The 12,633-nt window shown below is 42.1% G+C and overlaps 6 protein-coding genes across 6 annotated transcripts; 3 read left to right on the forward strand and 3 right to left on the reverse strand.

Annotated features, from left to right (window-relative positions):
- The first annotated feature begins 103 nt into the window (after positions 1-103).
- V2V93DRAFT_340434 (uncharacterized protein) lies at positions 104-4,014 on the forward strand. Its single transcript, XM_066907792.1, has 2 exons — positions 104-2,508; positions 2,577-4,014. The coding sequence occupies exons 1-2, from the start codon at positions 140-142 to the stop codon at positions 3,541-3,543; spliced, it is 3,336 nt and encodes a 1,111-aa protein (XP_066763161.1). The 5' UTR covers positions 104-139; the 3' UTR covers positions 3,544-4,014.
- Positions 3,738-5,260, reverse strand: V2V93DRAFT_376353 (oligomeric golgi complex component, COG2-domain-containing protein). The gene is made up of 4 exons (XM_066911726.1): positions 4,566-5,260; positions 4,432-4,512; positions 4,268-4,365; positions 3,738-4,209 (listed from the first exon to the last, which is right to left on the reverse strand). Exons 1-4 carry the CDS (start codon positions 5,022-5,024, stop codon positions 3,975-3,977), a joined length of 873 nt encoding a protein of 290 aa, XP_066763162.1. The 5' UTR covers positions 5,025-5,260; the 3' UTR covers positions 3,738-3,974.
- V2V93DRAFT_376355 (uncharacterized protein) lies at positions 5,261-6,269 on the reverse strand. The gene is made up of 3 exons (XM_066911727.1): positions 6,055-6,269; positions 5,814-5,996; positions 5,261-5,747 (listed from the first exon to the last, which is right to left on the reverse strand). The coding sequence occupies exons 1-3, from the start codon at positions 6,251-6,253 to the stop codon at positions 5,386-5,388; spliced, it is 744 nt and encodes a 247-aa protein (XP_066763163.1). The 5' UTR covers positions 6,254-6,269; the 3' UTR covers positions 5,261-5,385.
- A 125-nt stretch (positions 6,270-6,394) lies between these two features.
- Positions 6,395-7,577, forward strand: V2V93DRAFT_376357 (mitochondrial 54S ribosomal protein uL1m). Its single transcript, XM_066911728.1, has 2 exons — positions 6,395-7,248; positions 7,309-7,577. The coding sequence occupies exons 1-2, from the start codon at positions 6,505-6,507 to the stop codon at positions 7,462-7,464; spliced, it is 900 nt and encodes a 299-aa protein (XP_066763164.1). The 5' UTR covers positions 6,395-6,504; the 3' UTR covers positions 7,465-7,577.
- Positions 7,493-9,256, reverse strand: V2V93DRAFT_376358 (SRP54-type protein). The gene is made up of 3 exons (XM_066911729.1): positions 9,094-9,256; positions 7,950-9,036; positions 7,493-7,891 (listed from the first exon to the last, which is right to left on the reverse strand). The coding sequence occupies exons 1-3, from the start codon at positions 9,169-9,171 to the stop codon at positions 7,707-7,709; spliced, it is 1,350 nt and encodes a 449-aa protein (XP_066763165.1). The 5' UTR covers positions 9,172-9,256; the 3' UTR covers positions 7,493-7,706.
- Positions 9,257-9,348: 92 nt separating this feature from the next.
- On the forward strand, positions 9,349-10,893 carry V2V93DRAFT_376363 (altered inheritance rate of mitochondria protein 25). The gene is made up of 7 exons (XM_066911730.1): positions 9,349-9,810; positions 9,869-9,892; positions 9,946-10,000; positions 10,055-10,146; positions 10,224-10,369; positions 10,429-10,728; positions 10,790-10,893. Exons 1-7 carry the CDS (start codon positions 9,445-9,447, stop codon positions 10,812-10,814), a joined length of 1,008 nt encoding a protein of 335 aa, XP_066763166.1. The 5' UTR covers positions 9,349-9,444; the 3' UTR covers positions 10,815-10,893.
- Positions 10,894-12,633: the final 1,740 nt, after the last annotated feature.

The raw sequence follows: 12,633 nt of genomic DNA on the forward strand, positions 1-12,633 counted from the left end.
ATCAAGTAAAATACAACACTCAAACGACCCAAGTCCTAATCTTAATTCAGCACGTGACAAAGGGTGACACTGTCGTTCGCTCCGAAGATCGGCTTCTTTTGATCAAATCCACTCAAAAACTTACCACGTCATCTTCACGATGGATTCCGACGCACAGAATGAGCGCGCAGATGACGATAAGGCAATGTTTCTGAAGGTCTGTCCGCCTCAGGATGATTTAGAAACCGAGTGCGAATCGTCGTTCGTCTGGAAAATCGACAGCTGGCGAAAGCTGGAGAAGCGGCTTCATGGACCGGCTTTCAATCTCGGTGGATTTGAGTGGAAATTGCTTCTTTTTCCATCTGGAAATCAATCTGATTCGGTTTCTTTATATATTGAATGTGCTCCGCTAGACAGTGATAATGATACTCAGATGGCAGACTCGGACGCGTCTTCGTGGGCCGTTTGTGCGCAGTTTGGTCTAGTTATGGCGAACTACAGGGATTCATCTGTATTCACCGAACACCATGCCTCTCATAGATTCACGCCAGAGGAAAAGGACTGGGGTTTCACCAAATTTTACGAGCTTCGTAAGCTCGCTGCGAAACACGACGGCAAGGATTTACCGATTCTTGAAGACGACAAAGTCAACATATACGCCTACGTTCGTATAATCAAAGACCCAACCGGCGTTCTTTGGCACAACTTTATCAATTACGACTCTAAAAAGGAGACCGGATACGTTGGTCTTCGTAATCAAGGTGCAACCTGCTACATGAACTCTCTTCTGCAGTCCCTCTTCTTCACGTCTTACTTCCGCAAGGCAGTGTACCACATCCCAACAGCTAATGACGAGCCAACTGCTTCTGTGCCTCTCGCTCTTCAGCGTGCATTTTATTTGCTGCAAACATCCGTTCTCCCTGTTGGCACAAATGAGCTAACTCGTTCATTTGGCTGGGATACTTCCGAGGCATTCACTCAGCACGACGTACAGGAATTTAACCGAGTATTGATGGATAATCTAGAAGGCAAGATGAAGGGAACTGCTGTTGAGAACGCATTGACAGATATCTTTGTTGGTCAAATGAAATCTTTCGTCAAGTGCATCAACGTCGATTTCGAATCCTCCCGATCCGAGGACTTTTGGGATATTCAACTTAATGTCAAGGGCATGAAAGATCTACAGGAATCTTTTAAGGATTATATCCAAGTCGAAACTCTAAACGGTGAGAATCAGTACCAGGCTACTGGGTATGGCCTTCAGGACGCTGAAAAGGGCGTCATTTTCCAGTCGTTTCCTCCTGTCCTCCACCTTCAGTTGAAGCGTTTCGAGTATGATTTTAACCGTGATATGATGGTTAAAATCAATGACCGGCATGAATTTCCTCTTCAAATCGATCTGGATGAATTTTTAGAGCCCCAGACTGACAGATCGGAGTCCTGGGTCTATGTACTTCATGGTGTTCTGGTTCACTCTGGAGATCTCAATGCAGGACATTACTACGCTCTTTTAAAGCCTGAGAAGGATGGAGACTGGTACAAATTTGATGACGATAGAGTCACCCGAGCTACACTCAAAGAAGTTCTTGACGAAAATTACGGCGAGGATTTAAAGGATTCTAACAACAACACAAACGGTTTAGTCGGTCAGTATCCGATGCGACAGCTTAACAAATTTTCACTTAAACGCCATTCGAACGCCTACATGCTTGTCTACCTTCGTCAGTCACGCATAGATAAATTACTTGCGCCTGTGACAGAGAAAGATACACCACACCATATCCCGGAACGTCTTGAGCGAGAAATCCGCGAGGAGGAGGCAAGACGGAAAGAGCGAGAAGAGCAGCATTTGTACATGTATGTGCGTATCATGAGTGCTCGTCAATTCACAAAGTATCATGGAGTTGATATCGCGACTTGGAACGATGATCCTAATAATGAGGTCGCTGCTGAAGCGAAGCCGATGACGTTTAAGGTCCGGAAATCGTCGACAGCTGGCGAGTTACGCGATCGAGTTGCCAAGGAGTTGGAAATTGACAATCCTGCATCCCTCCGGTTCTGGGTTATGGTTAGTCGTCAGAATAAAACTATTCGGCCAGACATCCCTCTGTTAGATAGCGTTCCTCGAACATTGGAAGAAATCAAGGACAGACATTCTGGGAAAACCTTAGATCTAAAGTTCTGGATGGAGGAGGCTGAAACTGATCCAGATACTGGTGCTCTGATTCCTTTCCAAGCAGATGGTGGTCAAAGTGCAACTAAGATTCTTCTGTTTTTAAAGTATTTTGATCAGCACACGCAGTCACTGACTGGAATTGGCTGTGTGGTTGTGGGAAAGAACGATAAGGTGTCTGAATTGTTTCCGCATATCTGTAAGATTATGAATTGGCCGACAACCACTGTAATTGATCTATTTGAGGAAATCTCACCTACTATGGTCGATTCTATCAAAATCAAGCAAACTTTTGCTCAGGTTGAGATACAAGAGGGCGACATTGTCTGTTTCCAGAAGCACCTTTCTGAGTCTGAGTAAGTTTTTGACTCTAAATTATCCGAGAATTATGCGGCGTATTAACGGTTTTTTTTCCTCCTTTTAGGTTAGCGACAATTCATGGCAGCCACGATGCGAAATCATATTATGACTTTTTGCGTAATCGGGTACAAATCACATTCAAACCCCGCTTCTCGAGCATGTCTACTCAGGAGGAATTTCAGCTATACTTGTCACTTAACGACAATTATACTCAATTTTCTGCGAAGGTTGGTAAGCATCTTGGAGTGGATCCAACTCATTTGCGACTTTCGGCCACGCAGATTAGTGGCGCTATTAAAGCACCAATTAAAGCCTCGACGACTTTGACTCTTAAAGACCTGATTTCTCCTGGATATAGTCAAGTTTTGGCGTGCAATATGTATTATGAAGTCCTTGATGTTGCTTTATTGGAGCTTGAGTCAATGAAAGCGCTTAAGCTCATCTGGCTGGAGGACGGTATCACTACAGAGCATCAGTTGGATATATTAGTGCCCAAGAATGGTACTATGGTCGATGTTTTACATGTTTTGAAGCAGAAGGCGGAACTCTCAGACATGGCTGCCTCCCATGTTCGATTCTACGGTGCTCATATGAATAAGATTCATCGGCAGTATTCAAGTGATTACTCTGTGCTTGCTATTCTTGAATCGACTCAGTTATACGCCGAAGTGATTCCCAAGGATGAGATTGAGAAGAAAGACGATGAGAGAATTATTTCGGTTTATCATTTCCAAAAGGAGACGAATCGAACTCACGGTATTCCCTTTTTCTTTGTCCTCAAACCTGGTGAGAAATTTGTCGATACAAAAGCACGGCTGCAGGCACGTACTGGCATCAAAGATAAACAATTTGAAAAGATCAAGTTTGCGCTTGTACAGCGCGCACAGTATGCGAATCCGCTTTATCTGGAAGATGATCAAGTCGTGTATGACATGGCGGAGAAGGATGATGAGTTGGGGTTAGATCATTTGGATAAGACGACTTACAAGAATTTGCGGCATGAGCAGCGTGCTATTTTCATAAAGAACTGAGAAAAAGAATGTTCATATGTCGATTTGTGAGGAAGTTCTATTCTCATTTTTGATTTCATCTGATGCTTTATATTTGTATCTGAATTTTTAAAGCTAAAGATTTGTTTTGTAATTTGCGTATATGTTTGCGTACACTCTTGTTTTTGGTGGGCATATTTTATCGGCATTATAATTTATGTTGAATATCAATCTTGCTACAAATCAAACAATTTATAGGTACTGTTTCTAGCGATAGCAGTCCTTATTATAGCCAATAAACCAGAGATCGATGAGGGCTTGGCCTTTTGGTTATTTAAGAGAAAACAATTAGTTCTCTTGATTTACAAATTGAAGGTCAAGTGTACCAAAAGTTAACGCCTAATAGATTTAGTTGGGATAAGTTACACGAATTCACGATTGCCAATATGATATCAACATTTGATTAGTCATTTTTACCGCTCTTGAACAAAATAATAGAACTTGAAAATTTTCCCATAGCCTTCTAGAGATCCGTGTTTTTGACTGTATTCTTTCAAACTCTGACGAAGTTTTGACAATAACGAGTGGCGTATGGTTGAAATTCGAGATTGCTGCGCCGCGACGAATGGGTGATCTAGAGGAAGCTTTCGAAGCAATTCTTTTGTGCAAGCAAATTCGATACATAGAGATTCAAGATATTTAATAGAACTGCTAAAAGGTGTGAGTAAATGAATGTCTAGCTTATCATAAGAGCAGACTTGTTTACCTTTTGTATGTATCGGAGTCGGAAGATGGAGATGTTTGTAGGCCATATTCGAGTTCTTGTAGTCGGTGTGCAAATACAAGCAAGGACCTGCCAAGATTCTAAACAGGCAAACCAGATTCGTGAGTTTAATAGCAAATTGAAAAGAGCTTTATATATAAGCGTACCTCTTTTGTTCGAAGATCTTGTTTCTTGCGAAGTAATTCGTCCACCTCTTGGATCACGCCGTCTAATCGAGCTAGGATTCCCTTAAAATGAGTTAGCATATTCTTTTGATGTTAAAGGCATATAAGTATCATACCTCCACCTCTCTTCGAAACCCAATTACTGCTAGTTTCATATCATCTACCTTGGCAGTCCCTCCACTGACAGACTTTCCCAGGCCAACAAAGTCGGCATAATCACGATTAATCAACTCAATCAACTCTTTTTGTAAAACACCCGACCAGCTTTCTAATTGAGAATGTAAATCCTCTAACCGCTGATACCGATGCTGCGCCATTAGAAATGCATCAGGATCAAACACTTCCGGTGCAGAAAACGCTGACCTTTTAATTGGTTTGACAAAAGGCAAGCCATTGGCATCGTAATCAGAATCTCGAGATTCGCCATCAGAATAAGATATAGCATCGTCAATTGGATCGGCTGCTGAGTTTGTGAATGCTGGATGTGGTTCTGTGCTGCTAGAGCGGAGGATTGGACTACCGTTTGGCGCAGCAGTTTTCTGGTGAGAGAAATAATCTTCTGTTAACGTTGACATTATTGGTTTTCGATATAATTTCTTTAATTAATTAAGAATTGTGCTATAATATAATTTCATAACGAATTTTGTTGCGATGTTGGTGCTGTGTGTATTGTTTAAATGTACTGAAGCGACCAGTCTGTAGTCGAAGTCTATCAGTCTCCCAACTTTGAGGTTCAAGTGAACTCACAGCAGGCACTTTACAGCCACAGACACAGTAATCTGGATTATAAAAATACAAATAATTTCGCAATGGAGTAACATAACTAGACGAAATATCTGCGAGTCGACTGTTTTAAATTGTGGTGCTTTACAGCTTATATACAGTATTTAGAGTAACATAATATGCCCAAATTCTACTCAATTCATATAGTTCCTTCTATACCTTAACTCTAGAGTCTATAGCTGCCCATTTCTGCTTAACATTGTCGTCTTCACTTAGAATATTCAGTAATCGGTCGTCAACAGGCGGCTTATTTAGTAGTACATGGAAGTGATCCAAATCTCTTATACTCATAAGCGCAGCCCAATTCTTAAACCAGAGAATATCACTCGAATCCATACTAAGCGCCTCTTTGAATGTACTATCGACAAAGTGCTGTATTGTTTGGCGCGCTTCTGGAGTTATATCAGCCAAGCCGGAATCTAGTTTGGGAACCGAAATCTTGGTCCAGACAACGATATGAATAATTCCTTCCTCAAATCCGTACGGAAAGTCATTCATCAGGATTTTGTAATCGGCTATACAAAGAGGTTAGAAACATTAAGTCCGATCTTAGACCCGTAGCGAGAGCTATACAAGCGTACATTTGCATTCAAAAAGTCTGGTTCCTTTCGGTTCTAGCAAGTTTTCATCCGGACCCCAATGAAGACGTTCCCATAGTAAGAAATTGGAAATCTTGCCGTATTTCTCAATAACTCCGGCTTTCCAGACGAGATATTTGCGCAAATCTGATGGCACTCTGCCCAAAAGACCAAGCTGATTTGTCCCTATTTCGCGTATTAGAAACATGCACTATAGATATCCAGATTGATAAAATATACTCACTTATTATATCATTAAGTCTATCCCATGAATACCGAACAAAATCGCTATCTGGCCGTAGAGCATTTACGGCATCATTGCCTGCCAGCAAGTTCTTGGGGATATTCTCAAGCGATAGCTCTGGTGCAGCAGATACAGACGGTCCCTTGCTATCCTCTATATAAGGCGCTGATATTTCTCTAATCTCTGCCTTCTCCTCCATTTACCATACAGTAACCAGTCAGCTCTTCACGCTGTTAATTGATGCGTTAGTATATGGAGTTACCCGGGTTAAATTTAGTTACCCGGAATAGATTCAACATCGCGAACAATTCCGCACAAAAATTTCGAAAGCAAGCCCGAGCGAGCTTTCTCCTGCTCTTATCGTTTTCTTTGTTTTTATTTTTTTCAATACACAGAACCTTTATTATATTGTTGGATAAAAATACAAGTCAATTATCCTTCTTATCAGACATGATTACTCGACGGGAAACAATGTTGAAATTTGCGCGTGCTTCCGTCTTCTCACTCCGCCCTACACTGCATGTACAAACTTCGGTATGCCCTGCAACAATTCGCTTCAAATCAAATAAGAATACTGCGAAAGGAGGGGACAAGTCCGGAGCGGCAGGCTTTGCTCAACGGGAGGCCGCTGCGAAGAAGGCTGAGAAAGAGAAACGCCAGCGTGAAACGAAGCGCAAAGTTGAGCGTCTTCGTCTCGAGGCTCGAAATACCGCAGTCTACCCAATCACTATGGATATTCCTACAGCCACTCGGTATCTTCAAGCAGCTGAAGTCGGACGCCCAGATGGACAGAATATTATTTCGTTGATTTTGAAGCTCGCTTTGCCGTTACATTCTCAAAGTATCCGAGGCAGCGTAAGGCTCCCAAAATCACCTGTTATTGAGCGAGTTGCCGTCTTTACGGATGACGAGGAAGTTGCCGCCCTGGCTTTGAAAAACGGCGCCACTTATGCAGGTGGAGAGGAACTGATAGACAAGGTTCGCAAGGATCAGATTACGTTTGAGAAAGCATTTGCGACTCCTGCAGCTCTTCCTCTTCTGCGTGGGGTCCAAAGAATACTGGGTCCCAAAGGTTTGATGCCTAGTGAAAGGCGCGGAACTGTAGGTAACGATGTTGTCGATTATCTACGGAACACCTCAGGATTTCTGAATTTTAGAACTCACAATGACACCCTTCATGCCATTATCGGCCGAGTAAGTTGGTACTTGTTTTCATGAAAGCAAACGCTCGTATCATTAACATTTGTAATTAAGACCAGCTTTCCCCTGGAAGATATTAGGGCTAACATCGATTCTATAATGGCTGCCTACCGCGTAGCTGTGCGTGAAGCGAACCAGAGACAGAAGCCACTCATTCGTGAAGTCATTCTGACTTCTACGCATGGTCCCTCGGTTAATATTATTGCGTGATTATCTTTATGAGCTGATAGATATGACCTGATAATATGAATTGTATATAATGTAATATAAGAATGTGGCTAAATCTATAGTTGTCTAAATCACTTTCTCGAATTCTAGAGTCCAAGATAAAGGCAGAGTAATGAGTGTAATGCAAGCCAGCCATAAAAACACAGCAGACATATAAATTCAAATGTCAGGGTAAAAAGTGAGATTAAAACAATTTTTATTGACATAACAAATAAACAAATTGTCTATGCTCGCAATCTTTTAATTTTTGGCCGAGCCTTCTTGCCTCCCACTTGTTTAACCATTCGAGCCATTGTTCGCTGTTGCGACAATAGCTGTTCTACTTCAATGACAGAAGTTCCGCTACCCTTTGCAACACGTGTGACACGGGTGGGTTCCGATACGAAAATCTTTCCATCGCTGTCGAGTTCTGCATTCAACAAGTTAGCACCAGTCTTTCATATACCTTAGCGAGGAATACTAGATACCTTTCTCAGTCATAGAATCCATAATATACATCATTCGCTTAAATCGATTGTCGCTCTCTTCCTCTCCAATTTGTCCCATCAACTGGCCCATTCCAGGAATCATGCCGGCCATTTTTGATAATGGTCCCATTTTCATGATATTGCTCATCTGGTCTCTCAAGTCACGAACCGTGAAAATTCCTTGCTCGATATGCTTCATGGTTTCCTTCTGATCAAGATTTAAATGTTTAACATGATCCACAAGTCCCCTCATGTCGCCCATACCCAACAGCTTCGACACAAACTGATCTGGAGTAAATGGCTCAATATCATGTATATGTTCACCGGTACCTATAAATACAATCGGAGTGTTGGTAGCAGCCACAGCAGAGATAGCACCGCCTCCCTTAGCATGACCGTCCATCTTTGTAAGAATAATTGCGCCAAAATTTGACGATTCCTTGAATGCCTTTGACTGCGACTCGGCAGCTTGTCCAATTGAAGCATCGAGTACCATAATTGTCTGATCTGGTTTGACAGCTTCGGAGATCTGTACCATTTCGGCAAATAGCTCACTCTCTTGTCTATGTCTGCCGGATGTGTCGACAATGATCAAGTTGAATTTCTCTTGCTTGAATCGTGCCACACCTTCGGCCGCTACAACCACAGGATCGGTCTCTGTGTAGGAACCGTAGTAAGGAATTTTTGCTTTAGTAGCGTTTTGTTTCAGTTGATCAAATGCACCGGCACGGAAAGTATCTGCGCAGACAAGGCCGACCTTGAACCCTCGTCTCTGATACCATAGCGCCAACTTGGTGCACGAAGTGGTTTTACCCGCACCTTGCAAACCGACAAACATAATAACGTTGCTTCGGTCTTTTCGGGGTTTGAAAGCGCCTTCTCCTTTCTCATTAATATGCGGATCAACAAGAGCGCATAGCTCGTCAAAGATTGCTTTCTGAGCTAGGCGGCGACGGTTGACGTTCGGTCCTTGGTCTTTGAAATTAATCTTTTTCTTGATATTATTGCGCAAAGTAGCCACCAATTTCACATTCACGTCGGATTCTAAAAGAGCTGTACAAATCTCCTTGAGCATATTGTCGATAGCCTAATTGACACCATTTTAGAAAATGAATTTCTCTGACCACAAAATATTAAATGCTACCTTTTCGTCGACAACATTCGAGCGTGTCAGCTCAGACATTGCCGAGTTAATCCGCCGCCCTAAATCAGCTAAAACCATGACTAAATTTCAATTATCACCAAAAATAATAGTCGGAAGCCGTTTTATTTCTAAAACGCAAGAGCGGAGCACTTGAAGACCAGATTTCTGGCTTCACAAAGAAACGAACGATGATGAAGATAAGAGTCACTCACTAATTCACGTGACTATATTAGTCATATATAAGATAAGAGAGCCGCACGTGTAAAGAAACTGCTACTAAAGCTGGACATCCTACCTAATATCTGTTTAGGCTCTACTTATTCTCTGATTCTTACTGCCAGGGTGTCAAAAATGGCTTCCAGGCTGATTATGTCGTCTGTTTGTATGGACGCGAGGCTTGTCAGCTTGCAAGTTTTTGCGAAAGGTCTCTCTGGATCTACCACGTCGTTAGCAACTGTATCTAGGTGTTCATCAACGCCAGCTGTCTTTCAGTTCAGCAGAAGTATGGCTTCTCGAGTGCAAATTGAACGGTCGAGAATTAAAGGAAATCGTGTACGCTTGGCTCCGAGTCGCGGAGACCTCTATTCTCCTCAGCAAGGAACGAACGTTTTTTACAATAACGAATCTATCTTGACTCCGAGTGATCCGATTTCGTATATTCTTGAACAACCAGCTCTGGTAATCGAACGACAGATTGAATTTATGAATATTTTTTTGGTGAGTTTGCTGCTGTGGGTATTTTTAGAGACTGCTCGTTAATTAAGGTACTGTGCAGGGATTCGAACAAGCAAACAAATATGTATGTCGGAAATGCTATTAGATATGATAGATTTCCATGCTAATCTTGATCAGAGACTCATGGATATACATGGAAACCTTATTGGCTTTATTGAAGAGGTCGATTTCAGTAAGTTCAGATTTTTAGATTTGATATCTGAGCTGGATTTAACAGTATTTTTAGGCTTCATGAAGGCAATAATGCGACAAGTCTACAGACTGCATAGACCATTCACTGTCAATATCTATGACGTGCACATGAACCACATTCTTACGGTAAATATCCTACTGCTATTTAAATATTATATATCTATATATACAGAGAGTTAGCTAACAATTGAATGGTATCCTAGCTTCAACGACCCTTTGCCCTTATTAATTCAAGAGTACAAGTCTCAACTCCACCGACAATGTATGAGAATGCCAAAATTATTGGCGAAACTCACCAGCATTGGCACTTATGGCGTCGACGATATAATTTGTTCACTAACCAAGACGGGTACGGGATGTACTCAATTTAAATGTCACATATCTGATTATTTACTAACGCAATATCAGGGCATCCGAGGACTTCGATCAATTTGCTGCTATAGATGCGCCAATATTATCTTTTCGGTTCGAACTACTGGATCAATTCAATAGACTTATGGGAGTTGTTTCAAGGAACTGGGTTGGTCTCGGTCGCGAGTTGTTTACAGACACAGGAGTATACATATTACAGATGGACGCAGCTGATGCTGGAGAGTCGACAGTGACGAATGAGAAAGCTCCTGGATTGACGCTTGATCAGCGTGCTGTACTACTGGCTACGGCTGTTAGTATTGATTATGATTACTTTTCTCGACACAGTACAAGAGGGTAAGATTGCACATGATTTTGATTTTTGCCTGGCTGATATCGATACTAACTGGATTTATAGTGGGGGTTTTGTTGATTTTGAGTAGATTAGTTTATTTAGCCCCAATTGGAGAATGTAGTTACTACAAAATTTAGATATCGCCCTATGTTATTTTGAATGATTTATCCGTTGAACTCAGTAAAGCATACATATATATATATATATATATATATCGTGGATAGTAGCAGATATCGACAGTCAAGCTAAAACGCGTGCTTCTATTTCGGTAACACATGTGCCCAGTATCTAAAGCTTAAATTGTTGTGTATTGAGACCCAATATAACTGGATCGAGCCAAATTTCCGATATCAGTCGTACAGCTCACCCCCTTCCAGCCAGTATCCCGGTTAAAACAACCTTTGATACTGTCTATGTCGTGTGTTTGGTAGTTGTGAATATACTTTGTTGCTATATGCGGTGCTTATAAGGTGAAGGTGATTCATCTTTACAAATATCGTCTCCTATTGTTAGTCTACAGTTGAACACTTTCGCTGGCAAACTCACTGTGCGAGATCCAGTACTAACAGTCTCGACCAACCATCATTCGAGCTCAATTCGCAATTATGTTCTGACTAGATACTTACTTTAATATTCCGGCTACTTTTTCTTGAAATGTCCATAAATACTGGATTCAGCGGAATGTCGAATAGCAAAAACCGAATCAGAACTCCTATGCAGCGACAACGACAGCCGCGGTCCCAGTCTCTCGATGGCGGAGAACTAGAGGCCCCAGTTCGAGATGCTGAGTCCGAGAGCTCGCAAAATCTATTTCCGGAAGGATTCTATAGGATCAGCAAGATCCTGGACGAGAGACGCACTCGTGCGCGTGTTGCCGAGGTTCTTGTGGTCTGGGTCGACAATGATCCTGCTACAGGGCAGCCTTACGAACCGAGCTGGGTGAGTTTATTCCTTACAATCGAGCTCATATTTAAGTTTAGTTTTTTGCACTTGACCAAATAAATTGCCAATGGGAATTGTAGCGTTCAATATAGATCGATCTTAATTGATACGAGAGTTACCCGGCATCTGGCTAACAAATAAATCTAGGTTGCAAGGAGCGACTGCACGCGCGATGTGCTTCGAGAATGGGATCAGTCCAAACGCGATCTTCGTCGTACTCCAGAGTCTCAACAATCCCTCCACCGGTCAGACTCTACAAATTCTCCCCCTAAGAAGCTGTCTCTTGTATTTTCAAACAAACGAAAGCGTGACTCGGAATCGCACAAGCTGTCGTCAACTTGTACGTTCGATGATGCTTCGGTATTCTTATCTTTGAACTTCAACTGTTACTAACTCCGTCCGACATTCTCAGGCGCTGATTCTATTTACGATTTTCCTAACGAAGACGAAGATACAACCCTTATTCAAAAATCAAAAAAGTCGCGCAGGCCAAAAACCGCCGAGTCCTTCTCACTAGAGCACTCCGCAGCCAAAACTTTAAGATCATCACTTCTCGGGGCCGGCGAGTCGTCTCAGACATCGACAAAACTTGCAGATCAAACCAGACAAACTGATTTGAGCTTTGTCCCGGATTCCACTTCGCCAAAGGTACCACAAACCGTTTTCGCAAAGTCGGCAGCAGCAGGATCGTTTGTAGTGCGTTTACCCAGTACTCAGGTATTTCTTCATTATTAAACTGCAGATCGTACACAGTGCCCTGACTAAATTCCTAAAGTTTGCCAATTCATCGGATAGTCCGAGAAAATTCTCTGATAGATATTCTACAGCCGAAAGACTAAAGTCACCGTCACACTCCATCTCTCAGGTTCCTTCTTCTAGTAGGGTATATCTTCCATCAGAAGATAATAACGAGGGATCTATCGCGTCTGAAACATCGATCTCTGAATCGAAACACCGAAGGACTG

This window comes from Kockiozyma suomiensis (assembly GCF_038497685.1).
Source record: "Kockiozyma suomiensis strain NRRL Y-17356 unplaced genomic scaffold V2V93scaffold_19, whole genome shotgun sequence".
NCBI classification, from domain to species: Eukaryota; Fungi; Ascomycota; class Lipomycetes; order Lipomycetales; family Lipomycetaceae; genus Kockiozyma; species Kockiozyma suomiensis.

What these genes read in the sequence shown, in the direction of transcription:
- V2V93DRAFT_376357 (XM_066911728.1), top strand. Translation starts at nt 6,505, where the DNA reads ATGATTACTCGACGGGAAACAATGTTGAAATTTGCGCGTGCTTCCGTC. An exon ending in TTCATGCCATTATCGGCCGA is followed by an intron (nt 7,249 to 7,308) that starts GTAAGTTGGTAC and finishes TTTGTAATTAAG; the next exon opens with ACCAGCTTTCCCCTGGAAGA.
- V2V93DRAFT_340434 (XM_066907792.1), top strand. Translation starts at nt 140, where the DNA reads ATGGATTCCGACGCACAGAATGAGCGCGCAGATGACGATAAGGCAATG. An exon ending in AAGCACCTTTCTGAGTCTGA is followed by an intron (nt 2,509 to 2,576) that starts GTAAGTTTTTGA and finishes TCCTCCTTTTAG; the next exon opens with GTTAGCGACAATTCATGGCA.
- V2V93DRAFT_376358 (XM_066911729.1), bottom strand. Translation starts at nt 9,171, where the DNA reads ATGGTTTTAGCTGATTTAGGGCGGCGGATTAACTCGGCAATGTCTGAG. An exon ending in CGAATGTTGTCGACGAAAAG is followed by an intron (nt 9,037 to 9,093) that starts GTAGCATTTAAT and finishes GGTGTCAATTAG; the next exon opens with GCTATCGACAATATGCTCAA. An exon ending in GGATTCTATGACTGAGAAAG is followed by an intron (nt 7,892 to 7,949) that starts GTATCTAGTATT and finishes TGTTGAATGCAG; the next exon opens with AACTCGACAGCGATGGAAAG.
- V2V93DRAFT_376353 (XM_066911726.1), bottom strand. Translation starts at nt 5,024, where the DNA reads ATGTCAACGTTAACAGAAGATTATTTCTCTCACCAGAAAACTGCTGCG. An exon ending in AAGATCTTCGAACAAAAGAG is followed by an intron (nt 4,366 to 4,431) that starts GTACGCTTATAT and finishes TTGCCTGTTTAG; the next exon opens with AATCTTGGCAGGTCCTTGCT. An exon ending in GACTCCGATACATACAAAAG is followed by an intron (nt 4,210 to 4,267) that starts GTAAACAAGTCT and finishes ACCTTTTAGCAG; the next exon opens with TTCTATTAAATATCTTGAAT.
- V2V93DRAFT_376363 (XM_066911730.1), top strand. Translation starts at nt 9,445, where the DNA reads ATGGCTTCCAGGCTGATTATGTCGTCTGTTTGTATGGACGCGAGGCTT. An exon ending in TCGAACAAGCAAACAAATAT is followed by an intron (nt 9,893 to 9,945) that starts GTATGTCGGAAA and finishes AATCTTGATCAG; the next exon opens with AGACTCATGGATATACATGG. An exon ending in TATTGAAGAGGTCGATTTCA is followed by an intron (nt 10,001 to 10,054) that starts GTAAGTTCAGAT and finishes CAGTATTTTTAG; the next exon opens with GCTTCATGAAGGCAATAATG.
- V2V93DRAFT_376355 (XM_066911727.1), bottom strand. Translation starts at nt 6,253, where the DNA reads ATGGAGGAGAAGGCAGAGATTAGAGAAATATCAGCGCCTTATATAGAG. An exon ending in TAGACTTAATGATATAATAA is followed by an intron (nt 5,997 to 6,054) that starts GTGAGTATATTT and finishes TACGCGAAATAG; the next exon opens with GGACAAATCAGCTTGGTCTT. An exon ending in CAGACTTTTTGAATGCAAAT is followed by an intron (nt 5,748 to 5,813) that starts GTACGCTTGTAT and finishes CTCTTTGTATAG; the next exon opens with CCGATTACAAAATCCTGATG.